The sequence below is a fragment of the Fukomys damarensis genome, unplaced genomic scaffold, assembly GCF_012274545.1.
Source record: "Fukomys damarensis isolate Sample0158 unplaced genomic scaffold, DMR_v1.0_HiC HiC_scaffold_10, whole genome shotgun sequence".
NCBI classification, from domain to species: domain Eukaryota; kingdom Metazoa; phylum Chordata; class Mammalia; order Rodentia; family Bathyergidae; genus Fukomys; species Fukomys damarensis.
This window is the reverse complement of record NW_022900922.1, coordinates 34,470,666-34,493,284: the sequence shown is the minus strand read 5'-3', so window position 1 is coordinate 34,493,284 and position 22,619 is coordinate 34,470,666. Positions and strand designations below refer to the sequence as shown.

Sequence of the window (22,619 nt, the reverse complement as noted above, 5' to 3'; positions counted from 1 at the left end):
ACGACATAGTATTTACATAGAACCCACACACATCCTCCTGTATGCTTTAAATTATCCCTCGATGATTTATAATCCCTAATACAATGTAATGTTTTGTAAGGAATTGATAAACTATACTGATTAAAGAATGATGATAAAAAAATCTGTACGTGTGTAGTGCAGATGCAATTTTTTCCTCATGAATAGTTTGTATATTTGATATTTTGACCTTGGTGGTTCAATCTGTGAAGGTAGAACCCATAGATATGGAGGGCCGATTGCATATGTGTACATATCAGTATGTATACTATAAGCAAATATAAATATATTCATTTATAGTTGCTACTTCAGAGAAGCACAGTGGAAATTCTCATCTTTGACTTATGAGACAGACTTAGAAGGGACATCTGCTGCTGAGCCTCCTTGGCCTGTTCAAAGACAAGCTCACTGGGTTTGACACGACATCCCATTTAGATAATCTCTTCACAGCTGTGGGGACCAGAGGATAGCTCTCTGCTTGCCTTTGTGCACATTCCTTCCCTTAGTTAATCACTGATGTGACAGGTATGTGTGGAGGTGGGGGGGTAGGATGGGGGCACTGTTGGCTGAGAGAGGCAGATTACTTAACAGGCAGGGCATCTGGTCATTTCTGAAGTTCCCCAAAATGAGGCTGTGCTCCTCAGGTGGCCGCTTCAAGGGGCCCTTGGATCAGTTGGCCTGCTTTTCTAGTTGCTACTCATTTATTTTCCTTACCTCCTTCTCGGCAATTATTCCCAGGTTGTTGACCTCCAGTGGCTGATTAGTTACACATGTCCCCAAGAAAAAGTCAAGGGTGATAGAAACAAGGCACCTAATTTTCTGATGTCTTAACTTAGTTTTTAACATCCTAGGAGTTTGAAATGAAAATGGCAGTAAGGTAACGAGTCTCTTAAAAAAAAAAAGACAACAAAAAAACCCCAAACCTCAACCAGTTGATTTTTGATGTTCTGCCAGCTTCTGCTGTCCCCACCCCACCCTACCTCCTGACTCTTCAAAGCCAGTGTTAGTCACTTACAGTTCAGAAATCACCAGTCTATCATGGATCGTTTGCGTCATCTTTCTGTAGGAATTGTGGAGTCAAATATTCCATGTTGAGTATCGCATAGTGGAAATGCCTGTGACCAGACTAGTTTGGGTTTCAGACTTATTCAAATTTTGGAGATTTATACATCCGTAATGAGCAACTTTGGGGATGGGACTCAAATGTAAATATGGAATTCATTTGTGTTTCATATATGTCTTACACATAGTCTGGAGGTAATTTTATACAGTTTTCAGTGTACCTTTGTATTGAGTGTCAGCTGTTCCATGAGGTCAGGTGTACAATTTTCCACTTGTGCCATGGTTGCATTAAAAAAGTTTCAGATTTTGGAGCATTTTGGATTTTTAGATTTAGGAATGCTCAACCTGTACCAGGACAGAATAGGGAAAGCCAACAAATACCAAACAATTTTTGTTCTCTTAAAGCTAAGGAACACGATTTCAGTGTTTTTGAAGTTAGGGATGAATTGATGGACCCTACCAAAGTAAAAGGCAGTGCTAGGTGCTTCCGGGGAACTGTCTCCTCGTCAGCCATTTGGCTGAGAAAACGAAGCCACAGTGTGGGCGAACTCACTCTGGGAATTCACCAAACAGCTTCTTATCTTCTTAGCCAGGTATTTTCCACAGCACCACTCAGGCCCCATCCTCTCTGCATCCCTTGCAGACCCTGGGAGACAGTCTTCCACATCTCTGCCCATGTCCTCCGGAGCTTTCCAGCCTGGCACCTCCAGCGGTGGTCTAGGAACAGCAGTATCTCAGCACCCGACCTGTGTTGTTCAGTGAGAGCCCTCGGCCACTGTGCCTGCGGAATGTATCAAGATGCAGATCCTGTTTTAGGGACGGTGGGGCCTGGGACTCTGCATTTCTCTGTGCCGAAAATGGTCAGCTGTGGAGGCAGTGCCTCGAGTGCCTGAGCTACACTGATGCGGGTGCTGCAAAACCGTCTGGGTTTTCTCACTGGCTGTCCAGATCTCTTGCCTAAATATTCACGTGAGGAGTTGACATTTAAGTAAAAAGGTGCGGTACCGGTATGGTCTCAGTGTTGAGGGGGGCTGTGCAGTTTGCCAGTGCGCAGGCCTGGCGGAGAGGAAGATTCTCGGAGCGCCATCTGCTGAGGAAGACAAGCTATGCACAGCTAAGCGTTTGTGTCAGTTTTACATTTATTTGATTCAAACCTCTCAATGATCCTATGGCACAAATTCGGATTTGACAGAGGAGGAAACGGATTCAGGGAGGTTAAGTAATTTTCTCGAGGCTGTGTAGAGGAGAGCGAAGCAGCGTGAGTTTGAAGTCGGTCCTATCTGATGTCAGAACGTGGGTCTGCACGTCCTTTTCTTTGCCTACTCCCGGGGCTTGGACTCAGAAGGAGTTAAGGAGAGAAGTAAGGCCTGGGCCACACCTGCTGGTGAATAGAGGTTCTCGGGCACAGGAATGAGGGTAAGAATGCACGAGTAGCTCCCAGCGTTCAGTACAGTAGGCCCGGAGTACCCTGAGTCTCCCTGGATGGGGCTGAGCCTGCGTGTGGGGTGCAGTGACCGGAGTTGAAGTCGGCTTCCTTCCCATGGTCGCGATAGGATTGGTGACGCCCCTGACCTGCGGCCTGGGAGAGGCCTCCTTTGTCCCCTGTATCTGGGACCCGTGTGTGGCAGCCCCCTGTGCCTGAGTCCTTTGCCTCACTGGAGGGAAGCGTGACTTGTGCCACTCTCTTTATCTTTGCAGTTACTGCGTTTGTTGCCACACATATTCCTCATTCTGCACCCGTGAAAATCTGGGCTTGGTACTTTAACCAAATGATTGTACAGCCCTGCGTGACCCCGTATAAATTTTTTAAATGGATAACTAAATTGCCAGCGCTGAGGCGTGCCTTGGGAAATCACTACCTCGGGATGCTCATAATGAAAGGAATCGACTGGGGCGAGCAGATGAACACTGCTCATGTTTTGACAATCATTTGACAAAGAAGCAGCACCTCCAGTTCCCTGCATGAAGCCTCTCTGTGAGCCCCAACACCCTGCACCTCCGTGGAATGCTGACAGGTCCCACTCTCTTGGGCAAAAGAGCAGGCTGCAATGGTGACCCTTGGCTCTTTTTTCTTGAGATTAGAGGCATACATTTCATTTAATTGCAAGAGATTAATTATAGACACCATAACAATATCACAGAAAGCTTAGAGTCAGGAAGAAACAGCCACATTCACTACCCAAAACAATCATTATCAGTCTTAAATTTTTTTCAGTGATTTATCACAGGCATCCCTTGTTTTGTATCTCTGGTTTCCCTTATTGCTGCATAGCCTCCGTAGGTACCATCTTAATGATTGCATAGTATTCTGTTGAGATACTAAACTTTTCATTATTTAACCTTATTGTCGACATGTACATCTCTTTCTTCTTTTCACAGTTATTAATACTGTGAGGTATACTGTTGTGCCTGTAGCTGTTTCCATATTTTACATTAGTTTCCTATGATAGAGCCCCAGATATGGCATTCTTGGGTCAAAGAATTGGAACATTTTTATGGCTTCTCAAACATATTGCCAGATTGCTTTCTAGGAGAGTGGAGACAGTTTACACCAAGGCATTTGTTTCCCAGATGGCTTCATGGGGTTAGGGGTGAAGTCTCCTATGGTGGAAGAGGAGGAGGAGTGTGTGTATGTGTGTGTGTGTGTGTGTGTGTGTGTGTGTGTGTAAAGCTTTTTAGTTCATGCATATGTTGAGTAAGCCTCTGTAGCAGTGCTCACTGTCCTTGTTCGTAGGGATATCTTAGGTATCTGCTGTGAATATAACAGTGATCCAGTTCAGGGTTTGGTTGAGCAATGTGTTGGACATGGGACAAAGAAAGCTGTATGTTCCTTGTTTCAATTTGGACTTTGTACAGAGTCAACAAAGGTGAATGGACAAGAGCAGTCAGAGATTGTGACTAAGTTCTTCATGGTAACCCTGGCTTTTGGGAAAGCCTAAAAACATAGAGTGAAGGTGGAATCACAGGGGGCTGGTACTGTAGAACCCACAGTGGAAGGGCACTGGAGATACTGGCAGCATGCCTAGGGCCATGTACCTCATCTGGGCTGGCTGAGCACTATGCCTCACCTTGCAAAGTCAGTGTTTTTTTTTTTTTATTTTTATTCTTTAAGTTTATTGGTGCACTTTAGATATACGTAGTGACCATGTTCATTATGGGGAATTTTTGCCTGTACATGATATAGCTTAATTCTTCTTTTCCCCCCAATCTTCTACCCACCCTCAAACCCTTCTTCCCCTTATTTACAAAAGCAATCATTTCCATTTATCCTTTTTTTTCTCATTTTTTTCCTTCTTTCACCTCCCCGCTCCCTAGTTTTCCTTCCCATTTGAGTATTTTTTTGTCCTATTTCATAATATCTAGAATACATTTTGTTCCTTATTTACACTTTTGGTTTCTCACCTCAGAGAAAAAATGTGATCAATTTATTTATTTAACAATGTGTTCAATTTATTTCACTTAGAAGTGTGGTCTCAAGGTGCATACATTTACCTAGAAATGTCTGAAATTTTTCCTTTTTTATGGCTGAGTAGTACTCCACTGTATATAAAAAAACCACTTCTTCTCTATTCATTCTTCAGTTGGTGGACATTTGGGCTGTTCCAAGATTTAGCTATTACAAATTGTGCAGTTATAAACATGAGTGTGCCTATTTCACAGTGGTATGATGTTTTTAATTCTTTTGGGGGAAGATGCTAAGAAAAGGAATAGCTGGGTCATATGGAATCTTTAGTTTTAGTTCTTTGAGGAATCTCCACCCTGATTTCCACAGTGGTTGTACCAGTCTGCTACAGTCCAGCAGTGGAGAAGGGTTCCTTTTTCCCCACAGCCTCACCAGCATTTGTTATTGGTTGATTTCTTGATAATAGCCATTCTTTCTGGAGTGAGATGGAATCTTTTATTTATTTATTTATTTCATTTATTTATTTTTTGGTACCAGGGATTGAATTCTGGACCTGTGCTTGGAAGGTAGGCTGGTGCCACTGAACTAAATCCCTGACCTTCAGCATTGTTTGAATTTACATTTCTCAAATGATCAGTGATGTTGAACATTTTTTCATTTATTTATTTGCCATTTGTGCTTCATCTGAGAAGTGTGTATTCATTTCATATGCTCATTTTTGAATTGGGTCTTTAAATTTGTGTGCTCTGGTCTTTTTGAGTTCTTTATATATTCTAGGTAATAGTCCTTTATCTGAGGAACAGCTAGTAAAAAGTTTTTCCTACTCTGAGGGTTGTCTCTTCACTCTGTTGTTAATACCTTTTCCTTTACAAAAACATTTGACAAAGTCCAACAACCCATTCGTAATAAAAACCCTACAGAAAATTGGAGTAGATGGTCTTGATCTCAGACTGATAAAAGCCACCTATGACAAACCAAGAGCCAACCAACATCATACTAAATGCTCAAAAACTGAAAGCTTTCACTCTGAAATCAGGAATGAGACAAGGATGTCCACTATCAACACTCCTATTTAGTATAGTTCTGGAAACATTGACCAGAGCAATTAAACAAGAGAAAGAAATAAAAGGAGGAGAGATATGAAAGGAAGAAGTTAAATTATCATTATATGCAGATGACATGATACTCTACACAGAAGACCCCAAAAACTCCACCAAAAGATTTTAGATTTAATAACCAAATTCAGTAGCACCACTGGATACAAAGTCAACACTCAAAAATCAAGTCTTCTTGTACATGAACAACAAACTTACTGAGAGAGAAATTAAGGAAACCACACCTTTCATAATAGCATTGAAAAAAATGAAATACTTAGGAATCATTGTAACAAAGGAAGTAAAAAATTTTTAGATTGAAAGCTACAATACTCTGAAAAAGGAGATCAAAGAGGATATCAGAAAATGGAAAGGTATACCTTGCTCCTGGGTAGGAAGAACCAAAATAGTGAAAATGGCCATACTCCTAAAGTTGTTATACAGACTTAATGCAATCCTGATCAAAATACCAATAGCATACCTCACACAATTAGAGAAAAGAATCCTAAAATTTATCTGGAGCCAAAAGGGACAGATAGTAAAAACAATTGTGGCCAACAAAGATAAGGCAGGGAACATCACAGTCCCTGATTTTAGACGGTAAAAATAGCATGGTACTGGCAAAAAAACGGACCCAGGGATCAGTGGAACAGACTAGAAGATGCAGAAACAACCCTAAACACGCTCAGCCACCTTATCTTCGACAAAGGAGCTAAACACCACTGAAAGAAAAATAGCCTCTTTGTGGTGGATTAAGTAATGGTCAACTTGTAACGCCCAGCTGAACTGAATCTGCTTGGCAGGGCATGGAGGACCCACCTGAGGACTGTTACCACTAGCCATAAAAAGAGAACTTTAGGGAAAGATCTTGGCCTATTGATTTTCTAGGAGAAGCTTGCTGTGAATGGTTTTCCTGATGCAAACTAGGCTGTTCTCATTGGAGGAGGAGCTCAGGGCTTTGCTGTCACTGGGAATGGCTGCTGTTTTTGTCAGGGAAGCTCTTCACTGTGAACGTCACTTCCTGGCTCCAGTGTGGATCCCTCAGCCTGGGGACACAAATCCTTCATCCCACTGGCATAGGTTTTCTGGCTTCCATCACTGGCCTTTGGGGCTTCCAGGTGCAGATCCTCAATACAGACAAGCATGAGACATTGCTGTGGATTCCAGGCCACTGGTTGGACTCAGGGAGGACACTGCCCTGGACTCTAAGCCTTTAACTGGACTTGTGTGGGACACTGCTGGGATCCAGGCCCTTGGCTAGATTCTTTGGGTCTCTGTGTGTGATTAATCTCTTGCAGTCCTCTGCATTTGACTTTGAGGGTAATTGTCATAAAATAATCCTATAAATTATCTGTCCCATATTTAATGTATTTTCTTGCCCAAACCATGACTACAATGCTTTTTAATAAATGGTGCTGGAAAAAATGGCTTTCCATATGCTGAATACTAAAACTAGACCTGTATTTCTCACCATACACTAAACTAAAATTGAAATGGACTAAAGATCTAAATATTAAAACAAACACGAAACTACTGAAAGAGAGAATGGGTAAATTCTTGAAGATATAGGTGTTGGCAGACTTTAGATAAAACCCTGATTGCATGGGGAATATTGTAGAGAATCAACTGGGATCTCATCTTATTAAAAAGCTTTTGCACATTAAGAGGTCAGTGTTTTGGTTGCTGAGTCGGGGTGCTTGCTTTAAAGTGAGGAGGATTTTGGGGGTGTACTATGATTAGCAGTTTGGATCTTCATCACTGCGGTGTTTTTCAGTTCGTTAACTTTCCAGTCGCATTGTAGCTAATGAATGCCTCAGAGTAGGGATGACACCTTTGAAAGCATTACTTTTGTACAGTAATTGCTCTCTAAAATGTCTACTATCGTTTTGTAGTTGTGGTCATTTTGTATCCCTCAAATGAATGAGGGAAGTTAGTACTTTGTCCTCATGGTCCCAAGTGTTTTGCCAATCTCAAGTAATGAAATCCCACAATTCTTGTGCTCACGTGCAAAATGTCAGCTGACTCCTCAGGGGTAAAGGAAGAGGAAATGTCAGTGTTGATGTCGAAGAGCTCTGATTCTTGTATAAAACCTCCCATACCATCCTGTGGAGTCTTTCTGTTTTACAGTTGAGGAAATTGAACCCATTTGGGATGAATTGGAAGAGCCCTCCCCGAGACCACACCGACGGGGGACACTGGCAGCCCCAAGCCAGGGTATCACGACCCCTTCCCTGTGCCACTGCTTGTTTAGCACCCCCCACACCCTTCCCAGAGATGCGTTGGGATTCTCTTTGGTTTTGTGGACACAATTGTTTGTCCTCTCTTGTAGCTGAATAGGGATGTGTCTAGAGATTGTGGATCCTATACGTTAATTCAGGTCAAGTACAGAACCTTACAGGTCTGGAAATTCCTATGGAATGCCAAGGGACTGCGTGGGATCAAATTTAAATTATATACAAAATCAAAGCTTCATTAAATAAAGTGTTTGTAGATGGGGAGGGGAGGAGGGGGTGAAGGGAGGGCAAAGGTAAGGGGAAAAAATGAGAATCAAGACTTGCCATGTAGAGGTACATGATCCCAACAATGAATGTAACTGTACTGTATCCCTAAAATGTACCAATAAACTCAATAAAATTAAAAAAAAATTAAAGCTTCATGTTATTTCTGGGTTTCAGTAGGAAGTAAAACATTTTAAATGTATGATGTGTTAGATGTGGTACATAATTTGAGTATTTGCCACATTTGTGGTCTTAGTAAAGCTCTCAGTGTGATCCAAATGCCTGGAATAGAGATTTAAGATTGTCGAGGGAGCATTAACTTTGTGCTTCCTGCTTTCTCTCGTGTGACTGAAATCTAAACTCCACCTTTGCATCCACTGTGTGGTTATTTTTTTTTCTGCTTCTTCTCTATAGCCTCTCACCCACCCCCGCATGATGTGCACGTTTGGTTGTACAGTTGAGATTCTGAAGCTAAATGCATTAATAGTGGGGGAAGTATTCGCGGTGAAATGAGTGCGGTGACAAAGCAGGAAGGGGAATTAACAGTCTGCTGGTTCCTTAACAGCCCATGCAATAACTGTCCTGGGATTCGAATGATTTGTAGATGACTGGAACCTGCTTGTTCTGTGGTGGCTCGAGGCCTCTGAAATTGATGGTAATCTCGTAAGCTGTCAGTGGTTACAGCCACTGGGTAATCAGGACCTGAATTTATGGGTATTTACATTTCAGGGGGCTTTTACTGTGTTTCTGTAATTTAGGGTTAGCGGTATTGGGCCTTGGTTGGACCGGATGGCTTATTTGATGTACAGTGTGGTGCTGGAGTGTCAGCTCTGCCGAACTCTTGTGTTCCAGTGCAGGGCACTTTCTTTCTGGGTGAGGACAAAGGTGGCCTGTCTAATCAGGAGTGCACATGATGCTCTGCTCAGCTCTCCTCCCAGTCTCCCTGCATGCTGTCTCTTGTGTGGGACCAGGCAGTGTGTACATGTTGTAGAAGGAGGACAAAGGCCCTAGTCCTGCCTGCCAGCGGTGCCTGTGTGGGCAGGCAGCTTGTGACCTTGTTGGTCTTGAAGGGATTGCATTGTCTTTCATGATAAAATATCTTGTTCTCAAAATAGGGACAAATTAGGAGATTAAAACTTACCCAAGTCCCCTCTACCTGAATGGAAATAACTTATTTTTTATTTTCCTTCCTTCTACAGATAATTTTTTTGGAGTTGGAGTCAAAATTTTAGGAAATTTTTACATTTTAGGAAAATGCTACATCTTAAAAATGAATACCTGCACTGTTCTTTGTTATGTAATTCTCTTTATAGGGACTTCATGATTTCTGAGGGGCATTTATGGGAATATTTTTCTTCAAACACCTGGAGAGTGGCCCAGTCCTTTTTCCATGTGGGGCCTCACGCCTGCAATCCTCCCTGCCCAGGGCAGGCAGAGGGGCCAGCACTCTCTTCATTTAAGAGGCATTGATTGGAAAGCTCCTATGTACAACCTTTCAGAGCCTGACAGCGCATTGCAGCACACCTAGCATAGGTTTACCACCACTGTTTACTTTCCTGCTTGTAAATGATTGTATAGTGAGCCTTTTCCCCTCTAGTACTGGGGATTGAACCCAGTGCCTGTCACTGAGCTACCCCTACTCCCTTTTAAATTTTGAGAGATTGAGGTACCAATAAACTTAAAAAAAAAAAAAGAGCATTGAAAGGCATCCATTCTTTATGAATTAATCTGTAATATCAGTGCAGTTCCAGGTCAAAGAGCAGCAGGATTCTTCCTCCTTCTGTTATGAGGAGACTGGCAAAGAATGAAGGACCCATCTCATAAACTAAACTTGTCAGGGCACTCCAGGGAACTTTAAGAGATGTGTCATGAGGGGCAACTCGATCTGCCATGGAGCTATTCTGACTTCTCGCTACCAAAGAAGAACCAGGCAACAGATCAATGGAACTGTTCAGAAATAAACTGGAAATGGACCTGAAATCAGATCATGATAATGATGGTTCTCAAATCTCTGCTGGAAGAATCTCTTTCCCCCAAGTTAAATGTTTAGGGAAACGAATAATAATCCAGATGTATTATGTCCATTTCATGTTTTACACCCAAGCAAATTTCAGATAGGTAAAAGAGTTAAGCATGAAATAATGTCAGGTAAAATGTCTTTGAGAAAACATGGGTGTGTTTGTTTATTCATGATGTTGGAGTGAAGATCTTTCAGGAGGAAATTAGTCTCCAAGATCATAAATATAATGACTGATAAATTTTATGATGTAAACTTTAGATTGGAAAAGAAAAGAAAACCCTATAAAGGTACTCAAATTGCCCTAAAAAGCTGTTACAAACTGCCAGTTACCTGTAACACACATGACCAAGAAAGAGCTGCTGATAAAAATTTTCTAAAAATTCCCAGAAATAACGAGAAAGCAAACAATCCAATTTATTTGTGTGTGTGGTTGCATGTATGAATTAGTAGTTAATAGAAAAATAATGCTGCCCCAAAAGCAGATGTAAATATGTACTATCACTGATAATTAGTGGAAGGCAAGCCAGTGAGACAGCGTTTTTGATCAGCTTGGTGAAAAAATCTGAGCGATCATGAATGTTTGGGCAAACAAACTCATTGCCAGAATGTGAGGTCCATGTGGATGAAAATGTTCTTGGTAGAGTAACTTGAGAAATCTCTTTTGAGTGGAGTTTGACAATATCCAGACAAAATGCATGTGCCCAATTTACAGCAATCCTACCTTTACAAAGTTACCCTTTGCTTGCACATGAAAAGATCTGCTAAGGTACGTGGACCAGGATGTTTATTTTGTCACCATTTGTCATAACAAAACCTTGGAAATGGTCTGTGTATCAGTGAGGGCACTGGTTAAATAAGTCATAACACAACCACATGATGGTATTGTCCACAGATGTTCAGAATGAGGAGGACTTCTATGTGCTGTCAGAGAAGGAGTTCCAAGGCATGTTATAAAGAAAAGCCATGTATGGTTTGTGACCTTGTGTGTGTCTAGGATCAAAAGGAGTTAGGTGTGGGGGTTCATACTTTTAGCCTCATCTATTCAGGAGGTTGAAGCAGGAGGACCCCAAGTTCCAGGCTAGTCTTGGCAATCTAGCAAGATCTTATCTCAAAATAAAAGCATGAAAGAGCTAGGATGCAGCTCAGTGTTATTTGGATATTTCAATCTCCAGTATGATTTTGGGAGGATCAAATTTAATATGTTTCATTGATAGATTTAAAGGATACTGCAGGAGTTCCCTCTCCCCAGTTAAAAAGGATCACGGAATTGTTTTAGGAAAAGTGACAAAAGTGACTCTTGAGGTGGAGATCAAGGAAGGGATCCTGTTGAATGACGCGTGTGCGTGCATGTATGTGTACAGAGTCTGTTTTAATCTTATTTTTTTATTTTGTGGTGTTAGGGATCAAGCCCTAGGGCTTTGTGCATTCTGGGTATGTGCTCTACTACTAAGCTACTGCCCTCAGCCTTTTACTGTTTTTTAACTCAAGAGGGATGAACTGAGTATGAGCCTACAGGACTTTTTCTTGCTTTTTATTTTACAACCCTAAGAAATATTTACTGGCAAAGTATTCCTCCAAAATTTTTGTTGCCAGTTGTGATACTGGACTGAGATGAAATTTATCTTGTCCTGTTAGATATTTGAAACTGTTCTAAGATAATAGACTTTCTCAGTTTTTTACCTCAATGGTTTAATTATCTAAGAAGGCTATGCACCTCTTAACATTTAATTTAATTTTATGCTTTTTTTTTTTCTTCCAGTATGGGGGTTAAACCCAGACTCCATGCCTACGACACAAGTGCTCTATCACTGAGCTAAGTCCCTTCACCTTTTCATTTTATTTTGAGTTAAGTTGCCCAGGATGGTCTCAGACTTGAAAGCCTCAGCCTCCTGTGTGTCTGGGATGATAGCTATGTACCAATATGCTGGATTTATGCACTGTGGGTTTTAGCATGGATGAGAACACAATGTTTTGTAAGAGGTGGAAATGAGGAAATTGTGTTTGGATTTAGCTGTCAAAAGTGGAAACAAAATCTACCCACAGTTTACTTTGTTCCACAGTGGTTGTGTATTTCTGATTCATATTGTTATATTTATTGTGGTTATCCATATAAAGGTATAATGTGGGGGTAAAAGTTAATTTAAATTACTTTCCATTTAAAGGCACCATAGAATCATTTGAATGTTTATGGGTTGATTTTATGTAACGCAGCCATACTCATCCACAACCCAAATTAGGTACGTGAAGCTCCTTGACTTCTAATGAACTTTTTAGCTGTGTACAATCTCTGAAACTTGTAGATAATTTAGAAAAAATCAAATAACTTGGGGCCATCTTCTGGAGGCATTTCAGATCATGAATGAAGCTGGAGTCTTTCTGAATGCACCTTTAATTCAAAAGGATGGCGGTTTCATTCATAACATTCATTTATCTCCAGAAATTAAAGTAGAAAATTTTCAGTGAGAATTTCTTTTGGGATTTGCTATTAATCTATTATAGCCCTCATAACTTACACTTATGTATGTGTTTGTGTGTGTGTGTTTTTTTTTTTTTTTTTTTTGTGTGTGTGTGTGTGTGTGTGTGTGTGTGTGTTTGAGAAGGCTTTTTCATGTATTTCTCACTTAAGTTTTGTGACAACCCTGAGAAGTTGCCTGGGAATTAACTTTATTATCTAAGGACTTATTGTTTGATATTTGAAGATAGTATTGCGAACCTAGAAAAGATGTTAACAATGGTGCAGAATATTAGAGCAGAGAAACACAAGGGACTATCAAAGCTTCCAAGAATCAACTTGTCTCTGTAGCCTCTGGGAATGTGCTCATTTGATGAGGCTTTTGAAAAATAGGGTTATTCTCAGGATGTGCTAGCAAATGTGGGACTCTATTCCTGTTCTCTGTTCTTTGCTTTTGCTCCTTAAAGTCTCACTTTTTAGAATTTCAAGATCACAGATACAAGTATCAATTTTAAGGGGTCTAATTTGTGCTCAAATAAAAATTTGAGTGCCCACTATATTTAGAAAATACTGGAGTGCTGGACACTTGCTCCAGAACAGCAAAAACATGGTTCCTTTCCTTAGGAACTTGAATCTTGTGCTTTCTCCTGGAGATTCCTGGTACTGTCCTGGACGTGTTCCTGTTCCCAGCAAACCTAGTGTTTCATGGGGTATATTATCGGGTCAGAAGAGTCCTCATACTTTCTGGTATTACCGGAAAAGTGCAAGTTCCCAGAAAGGACAGTTTGTTAGTGTTCTCTTCATTGAGACACAATAAACAAAATCCACCACTTAAAGGAGGAGAGGATTATTTGGTTTAGTTTCCAATGGGTTCAGTCCCTGGTTAGCTGGCTCCAAGGTAGAAGCAGCATTATGGAAGGGCCTGGTGGAGGAAAACTACTCTACCCATGGCAGCCAAGGAGAGAGAGAGAAGGGAGGCTCAAGAGACAATAATGGACCTTCTAGGTCATGTCTTCAATGACTCACTTTCAACCAGGCCCCACCTCCTAATGGTACATTCAGCTGTGAGCTCATCCATGATGAACTGGTGAGTATAGTGCCCTGTGATCCAGTCAGCTTCTAAGCACATGAAGCTTCTAGGGGAATTTTCTATCTAAACCGTAACACGTGGTGTGGCAAGTAACACAGACTGGAGGATTCTGGGAGGGATGGGTGTGTGCATTTGACCAACAGAATACAAATAAGCAGACTCATAAAGTAAACGTCAGTGGTATTAAACAGATAATGGTTTATTAATATATCATGTCAGTCTCGCTAGTCCCTTGTCACCACCAGGCTGGATGTGCCACAAAATTCTTCATGTGGATCCCAGATTGCCTGTCTGCTAGGAGCTACACACCCCTGAGAGACCATGACCAGTTAAACCTCATTTCTTGGACATTTCCAAAATTACTGCCAGTTTTATACTTTATTCTTTAATTCATCCATGAATACTTATCGGATAAAAGTCCAGTTGGTTTAGGATTATACCAACATTAATCATTTTATCTGATTCTCAGCTGTATTCACAAAGTACACATCATGGCTTCTACAACACAAATCTGCATGTATTGCTGTTTAATATAGTTTTTCCTTGTTGGTAACTTGTTGAATTTTCCCAGCTGGTACTTGCTGTTAGGAAATTTTTTTTTATGACTCTGTTGTAGATTGAATTGAGCTCTTCTGGGAGGTAGATTTTCACAAGGCTTAATGGAGTGGAGGGTTCCAGAGGGAGAGAACGGCTACACGAAGTCTTGCACACAAGAAACCATGAGAAAGTATTTTAAAAAAAGGAAAATAATTCTGATGAAGTGGATTATGTGCTAGGGTAGTGGTGATAGGTGAATCCAGAAAGGTAACCAGTGTTTGGTTCAGTGATTTCCAAATTTTGATGCACATTGAAATCATCTGGAATTAAAAAGAGTGTTAAAATGCTGGTATCTATGTAAAGTAGGAAGAAAAGGTCAAAATGGACAAGGGAAGTGGTAGGACAAGGGTAGGGGAAAGGAAAGAAGGGAAAGGAAAAAAATGGAAACAAAGTCTTTGTAAATAGAGGAGGGGTGGAGAGTTTGAAGGGAGGGTAGGGGAATGGGAAAAAATAAGCACCAAGATAGATCATGTAAAGGTACAAGTTCCCAATTATGAATGTAACTGTATTGTGTACCTAAAATTACCAATAAACTTAATGAAAGTTAAAAAAATCCTGATGTCTTGTTTCTGCCCCTAGCCACCTTGATTTAATTGGTGAGGAGTATATCTGAGGGCAGTGTGAATTGTAGAAGCTTCACAGATTTCAGTGCATAGGAAAATTTGTAAACCTCTGGACTAGTTATTGAAGGCCTGATAAATTATGCTAAGGCATTTTTATTTCATTCATATAGAAATACACAGCAATGAAGAATGCTGAAAGATTTTAGCCAGTCAATCTGTAAAGTAGGAATTGTTTTGATTGCTTTGGGGAAAATGAACTGGGGAGGTGACGACTAGAGGCAGTGAAACCAGTTAAGGGTTCCTGCAGGTAAAGGCACCCAGATGAAGAGAGTGGCCACAGAGATGGAAAGAGGGAGCTGGGAGCCCTGAGATGCTGAGCAGGGGCATTCAGCAGAACAGGTGATGGGTGAGATTAGTGTGGTGGTAAAGGAGAGGGAGAAGTGGGGCAGCAGGAGGGTAATTTGGAGGGTCCGTTCCTTGTTTTGGCAAGGATGACCCTGCCAGCCTCACTGGGCTGGGCCATGAGCACCGCTGAGCTGGTTTCTCCTTCTGGTACTGGCTGAGCCCAAAGCTCTGAGGGAGCTGCCTGGAGTCCCGTTCTCCTCTGCAAGGGGTGCCTCCTTCCACCTCAGTGTTCTCTGTGCTATTTCTCTCGTGCTGAGGTGTCCCGCGTATCTCCTTTTCAGGACGGAACTGCGGTCCTGTATTTATTTAAAGGAAGTTCTTCTCATTCTTGGGATCCACCTAGTTCCTGCAGGCCATGAGATGACCACTGGCCCAACAGCACTTGAGGAGCTCCAGTGGTTTTTGTGAAAGCGGAGGGGTGGTTGAGGAGAAGACAGCTTTCCTCATGCTTACATAGACTTGAATTGAAAATTTAGATCCCTTTCATTGGAAAGTGTTTGGAGAATCATGAAGCAAATTTTACACAGCAATCTGGAGTCCTCTGAGCACAAAATACAATTCTCTAGCCAGTGTTTAGTTATATTCAATTTTAAGAAAATCCATTGTATAAAAATTTAAAATTACAAAGCAGACACTTCCTGGGTGCAGGTAATATTCTTCATGGATGATTCTGCAAGGAGATTCTTGGCTTTGTGAAAAGATGCCCAAAGAATCTTCTTGTAAGGTAAGATTTCTGTTCTTTGAATTGGATTTTAAGCTATTCTTTATTCCAAAATATTTCTAGCTGGGTATTATATGTTCTGTGTATTGTATAAGAATCCTGGACAAGCATTAGTCAAGACTAAAACCACTTTGTCCCCATATCAAATGGAAATTTCAGAGTTTTGATTTTTGGTTTTTGTTTTTGGCAGTACTAGGGATTGAACCTATGGCCTTTGCACTGAGCTGTAGTCTCGGCCCTTTTTAAATTTATATTTATTTATTTATTTTTGGTACTGGGGATTGAACTCTGAACTCTGTGCTTATGAAGCAGGTGGTGGAACCACTGAGCTAAATCCCCAGCCCATCTCAGACCTTTAAAAAAAAACTCGTTTTTCTTTTGTTAATTTTGGACGAGGTCTCATGATGTTGCTCAAACTTGGCATCTTCCTGCCTCAGCCTCCCAAAGTGCTAGGATTACAGGCATGTACCACCAGGCTTGGCTGAGAATCTTCTTTTATATGTACATTGTGACTTTTTCACATTATCGTGGAAAGACTTTGACATAATGGTTTTCCACCCCCTTCCTTGCATGTAGCGCCTACAGAAATCTCCAACTTGTATGTAACAGTTTGTGCTGTTGCCATGGATGTGATTCAGAGACATGCATTCCAGTTAATTATATACACTATCAATTTACCAAGGGGAAAGAGTAAGTTTTGAAGCCAGAAATCACAGGGATACATTTGAAATTAATATTTGATGGTGTGACAAAGAAACAGAGAAATTATCGAAACACAATCTGACCAAACAATAAAGAAAACCCAGAACTACACCAAATCAAAAAGCACCCTCCATCACAATCTGACAAAAAGCACAGCCTTACTATTAAATATTTGCAATGAATCTCTCTCTGTCTGCCACCTTTCAAAGAAAGAACAAGATATATACCAGCAATAAGACACGTGTTTCCCACAGTACCAAGACCTTCAGTTGGCAGCGTATTATTTAGAGTTTTCCTCTGCTTATTTGTGTGTGTGGACGTGTTTATAGAAGAGCAGAACAGAGAGGCAGGAATACCTGTGTCTGTGGTGGGCTGGTTATAAATGCACGTTCAGAGGCAAATGACCATGATAAACTGCTGTTGAGGAAACTGCTTCATTTAAATGAAGTAATTTCCCTCCTGCTACCTCACAGAGCGCTCACCAAGTAAGTCATGTAGAGAGCGAGAAGCCCGCATGGCTGGTTTTCAGTGTCATCCTGCAAGGCGTTCGTTATGGAGAGGGGTGCAGGTGGTGCCCAGATGCTTCACTGGCAGCCCTCGGTGATGAATGGAGTTGCACTCTTGTCTGCTGGCATCTGGTTTTAGAAGTTATGTATAAAGAAAGGATGGTTGTAACCCGAACAGTCAGAGAGGTTTAAAATATCCAGTGTGTTGAGGAAGATGCACCTAGAGTGACGGCTCCTGGGAGGGGGGCAGCTTCTCTAAATGTCTGTGTGTGTGGAGAGTAAACAACACTTGGATAACAGATCAAGAGCGAAATATTGAAAATGAGCCGGCATTTTGGAAGTTACGAACATGGTTAATAGGTAAAACTATAAAACTATTCAAGCACAAATTCATCAGCCAGAATTTTAATGCAACAGCAGGGAAAGAGCCTAGAAGTCCAAGCTGTCCTTACAATAGGAGGGAAAAAAAAGCTCACAAATTGAAAATGAATGACTCTGCTTGGACCCATCAGAGAGCCAGGCTGACTGGGTTAACTACTGCCTGGGAAGTGGAGAGGGCTGCCCTGGGGTTCCAGCTTCTCAGGAGCCCCCCACCCTCCCCTCAGGAACAGTTAAACTGTAATTGGTGGTCACCAATGCTCAGCAGTCCCTCCTCTGAGAGCGGCAGACTGTGAGCCCATCCTAGGGGAGTGTACTTTTAGAATTTGCTTCTGGGAATCCTACTTGCGTCTCACAAAAATCACCCCCAGTTTCTCACAGTAGGAGAGGAAAGAAACCATTTCGAAATAAATATGCTCAGAGAATTAATTCTCTTTTTAACAGAAGCCTGCCCTCAAAAGAGACTGTTTTATGCTGTGACCTGAAGGATGGAAAATAGTTAAAGCCACCAGCTGCCTCTACTTTTCTGTCTTGCCCAAAGGGCAAAAAGAAAGCAGATATCCACTTGTGAAGGTCACATTCCAGGGGAACAGGTTCAGCGAAGGCTGGGACCTAGTGGCAGAACTGAATGAGGGCTTTCCCAGAGTTCTCATTGTTCACATTGGGTGGGCTCCTGGAGTGTAGCAGGATAAAGCCGAAGCAGTGCCAGGCTTGTACTCTTGGGGAAACCCAGAGGCAGCAGAGGAGACAACAAAGACAATAGGGGATATTTTGGCCTTCAACAGTCAACAGTGTAACTCCTAGAGAGGGAAAAACAGACCCTTACTTTAAATTTAAAAGCCTCTTTATCTTAGTTCCTTTCACACAGTGCATTTCATCCTGCTTTCAAATTAAAAGGCACGCTAATGGGCAAAAAAATAACTGTCTGAAGAGAAGGAGAAAACAGCTAACTCATATTTGGAAGTGATGTTTGAATTATCAGACCAAAAATTTAAAATACCAAGGGTTAATACGCTAAAGGCCACTTAACATGGACAAAAACCTAGATTTCATTCTTTAGCACAGAAAAGTCAAAAGAAAAAAAGAGCTAATGGCTCCAATGTGTAAGTGGATAGTATGCAAGCACAGACAGGTAATATAAGAGGAGTCAACAGCTAAAAACTGTAACAGCCAGGTGTGGTGGCACACGCCTGTCCTCCTAGCACTCAGGGAGGCTCACAAGTTTGAGCTCAGCTTGGGCAGCATAGAGAATTAGAGGCTTCAAAATGTAAAATAAGAAAAGGATCTCGATCAGTGACAAGACCCTGGGATCCATCTCCAGTACCTCAAATAGACAAAAAGTCACAACTCTCTGACAAAAATAATGCTCTGGGTGCATCAGCCTACTGGACACAGCTGAGGAAAGAGTCAGAGTCTACCTTTGCTTAGACATACACTATTAAGAGAAAATCAAAGACAAAGAGAAAATCGTGACAGAAGCCAGAAGAAAAGCACATGCAGATATGGTATGTTGGCACAAAGACAATAATTTTGTCAGACTTCTCTTCAGAAACTGTGTAAGTGAGAAAGAACAAAACCACCAACCCACAATTCTGTCTTTTTGGGAAATTATCTTTTGAAAGCTAAATAAAATTTTTCTCTGACCAACACTGAGGAAATTTGTTGCCAGTAGATCTGCCTGTCAAGAAGTATTTAGAGGACATTTAAAGAGAAGGAAAAGATAGAGGTTAGCAACCCAGCTCTGCATAAGGAAGGGAAGAGTGTTAGGGAAACAAAGACAGATGGGCTTCTTGGTGGCCTCTGCTGAGGTCCTGTGCCATCGGACATAGGGGTCACTGTGCATTCTGACAGCCGCAGCCCACACATTTAAAGGTGATGGTAAGAGTGAGTTCATAGTGAGTTCTCTGGCCTATGGTAGGAAGGAATCCACTGTAAAGAATCTGGGCAGACTGTGAATGAGAAATGAAACTATGATGAAAGCTATCTTCTCCTTATCTTTAGAAATAATAATTAATTTTCTCTTGTGCAAAGGAAACATTTTCATTATAGAATCATCATGCCAATTCTGGCATCATTTTGCGGCTAATTAAGAGTGTTTAAGCGTAGACATTAAAAGCTCTTAGCCAAAACTTATTACACGTTTTTTCAGATTAGAAAAGCAAACTCTTCTGAAGCATCCTGTAGGTTTTATTTTCTAAGAAGATAAAGTTGATTGCTCTAACCCAAAGAAACTAAAAGACCTTGGGTGCCTCTCTCATTCACTCATTCATTGAAAAAGAAAAGAGTTCTTTGAGACCAAAAGTTAGGAATCCAGTGTGGATTACATCTTACTTTGGCCCATTTCTTGCTAGGACCTCAAGTGGAATTGCTGCTCTGGAATTTCCCTGGCAGAGACTAGGTATTTGGTCCTTTTAACCCAGGAAGGTGATTTTTTTTTTTTAAATTGATGGTTAAAACCGAAGCTTATATTTATCAAATACTGGTTTCTTTACTGATAAATAGAGAGGTAGCTATCAACCTTGTAATAAAAGGTTTATAAACACTGAGAAGTGAGGCTGGAATCATGAATTGGGGCTGCAGATGAGGTTGTGTCACTTGCTGGGCCACAGCACTGCCATTCCAGTCTTGATTTGTCATTTCTGTGTTACCACAATTACTGCTGTTTTTCCCCTCATGATTTAACATTCAAACTGGGGGTGTGGGGTGTGGGTGGAGCTTGGGTTTAGAATGCATGAGGCCCTGGGTTGAATCACCAGCACCAAAATAAGAACTTGCCTATGTTCTTACAAAACTTTCTAACTAAATAAAAACAAGTGTATGCACCCTGCAATTGATAGGTAAATTGAACACAGTAATATTTGTATATTGCCATGAAGGGCGACTTAATCAGTGACCTTTCTGTAATCTGATCATTTTCATAGCAACTACACTATAATTAAAAAAAAATAGCTCAAAGGTTATGTTGTTAGTAGTATGGATAGTAAGTGTATCCTCTAAAATCCTGTAGGGAAGGAAAGCCATGCTTTTATGAACTGGAGAGCAAAGAGAATGAAAGTAATAGCATAGAAAGCAGGAACATAGCTTCTAATCTGTGTGACTTCTAATCAGGTGCTTGGCGAAGTCTGACTTTTGTCTAATGCCTCCCACACTCCCTGCAAACGCAAGGCTTCTCCCCTAGGGGCGAGCTGTGGGGCACCATGCCCCTTGACTTCTTATGGAAGCCTTGCTCACTCTCCGTAGTTGAGACTGACCTGGTACTCACTATGTAGCTCAGGCTGGTCTCGAACTCATAGCTATCCTCCTGCCTCAGCCTGCCGAGTGCTGGGATTACAGGTGTGCGCCACCATGCCCAGCCCATTCTCCATTCTTGACACTTGCAGTTGTAACGTGTTCTTTCCCCATGCACAATTGACCTGTGCCTCTGGCTCCACTTCTTGGCCTCTTCTAAGCTCTTCACCCACCACTCCCTCACCTCCCAATTCCCTGCTTATATATAGGGTGACCTAGAAAAGGACCTGGGAGTCTCCCTTGCTTTTGCCTATTTCCATGCCTCTTTGTGTCTTCTTTGAAACTTGACCCCCTCTTTGTCATTCCAGCTGTGTGGATCAGAATGTTCTTGCCACTGGACAGTGACTCCCTGGCTGGAGGGCTTTTCTTGAAGCTGTTCCTGGGCAGATCTGAGAGTGGTGATCTGTTCCACATGTTGCCTGAGGAACTTTCTACTGGAGCAGGGCAGAGAGCACCAGGCACAGGATGGATTTCTGGCTTTGCATCTGCTCTTCTTGCTGGGTACTGGTTCTTCCACTTGCTGCCACGTTTGATGCCCAGCCTCTGGTCACACGGTTTCCCATACCCGATCAGCAGCTTGTGGCCCAGCCTGATGACCTTGTGTTGCAGTAGATCTGCCCATGGTGTTGAAAGGCACCAGCTTTTGCTCCTCCATATTCCAGGCAAAGTGTACATACATCATCCAGTGAGCCTGGGATTTGTCCTTTCCATCCACCTATTCATGGCTGTTTCTTCCTTTGGTGATCATTCAGGAGTATTCACTCTTGGCCTTCGCATAGGAGTCAAAGTGCAGACCCAGTGGCAGCTCGTTGCCTCATTTCACACTCCAAGCCCAGGCTGATGGTTTCCGGACTTCCATGGGTAGCCTCAGGTCTGGGCGTTTGGGATGCCCCTGTGTCTGCCATAGTATCCTTTATAAACTCAGGGGACTCACGAGCAGCACAGCTGTTGATGGAGTCCTGGCACTTCTTATAATACAGGTGGTCATCCTGGGGCTTGCTGACATCTTCATATGTATAACCCTTTCTTTCCAGGCTGTACCTCTTCAATCTCAGTTCTCCTGGGTCCTAAGATGGAGAATAGTAGAGTAAAGGTGAGAATCAGGAGCCTTTCTCCCTGTTTCTTCAGAACTGGAGCAGGGAGGGATTGGAGGGAATGGGATGGGATCATGGCCCTCCAGGATGGGGTTGCTATCCTGAGCTTGGGCCTTTAGAGACCGGCAGCAGGCACAGGGAACATCCTGTGGACATACAATGTCCAGGAGCCTCTGCCTGGGAACCCAGAAGTCACTGGGGAGCATGTGGGCTGGGGCAGCTATGTCCAGGGCTAGTAGCTGGTTTCCCAGATACTAGCCAAGGGAGGAAAGGGTATTTCTGTGGTTAGAGTCTTTAGAGACCCTTGGGCTGAGGGAATTGCTTTTCTCAGGTGGGGAATATTTGGAGTCATTTGGGGAAGGGGATTTTGGGTTTCTTGGGTGGGAAGTATTTGGGGTACCTCAGGCTGAGGGAACTGGGTTTTTTTTCCTTTTTATTGAGGTTATTGGTACAATCTAGGTATACAATACAATTACATTCATCATTGGGGTTCTGTACCTTTACATAATAGGTCTTGATTCTCATTTTTTCCCCTTGACCCTGCCCTCCCTTCACCCCCTCCTCCCCTCCCCATTTACAAACACTTTATTTCCATTTTTTCAGTTTCTCATATTTTTTTCCTCTCCCTTATTACCTTTCCCCCACCCTTCCCACTTTCCCTACACCTTTAGCCCTTTACTTCCTATTTCACATTATTAATTATCTCATTAGGATCCTGTGTACTATTA

General features: G+C 42.0%; 2 protein-coding genes across 6 annotated transcripts in view; one reads left to right on the top strand and one right to left on the bottom strand.

Moving 5' to 3' along the window:
* The window catches only part of Fars2 (phenylalanyl-tRNA synthetase 2, mitochondrial), a 445,419-nt gene that overhangs the window by 36,022 nt on the left and 386,778 nt on the right, over positions 1–22,619 (top strand). The window lies entirely within an intron of this gene.
* LOC117285473 (probable histone-lysine N-methyltransferase PRDM7) overlaps positions 20,836–22,619 on the bottom strand; it is a 10,038-nt gene continuing 8,254 nt past the window's right edge. Inside the window, exon 2 of the mRNA XM_033761937.1 lies at positions 20,836–21,864. Within this exon, the coding sequence (XP_033617828.1) occupies positions 21,580–21,864 (285 nt within the window). The 3' untranslated portion in view covers positions 20,836–21,579. The remainder of the gene's footprint in view (positions 21,865–22,619) is intronic.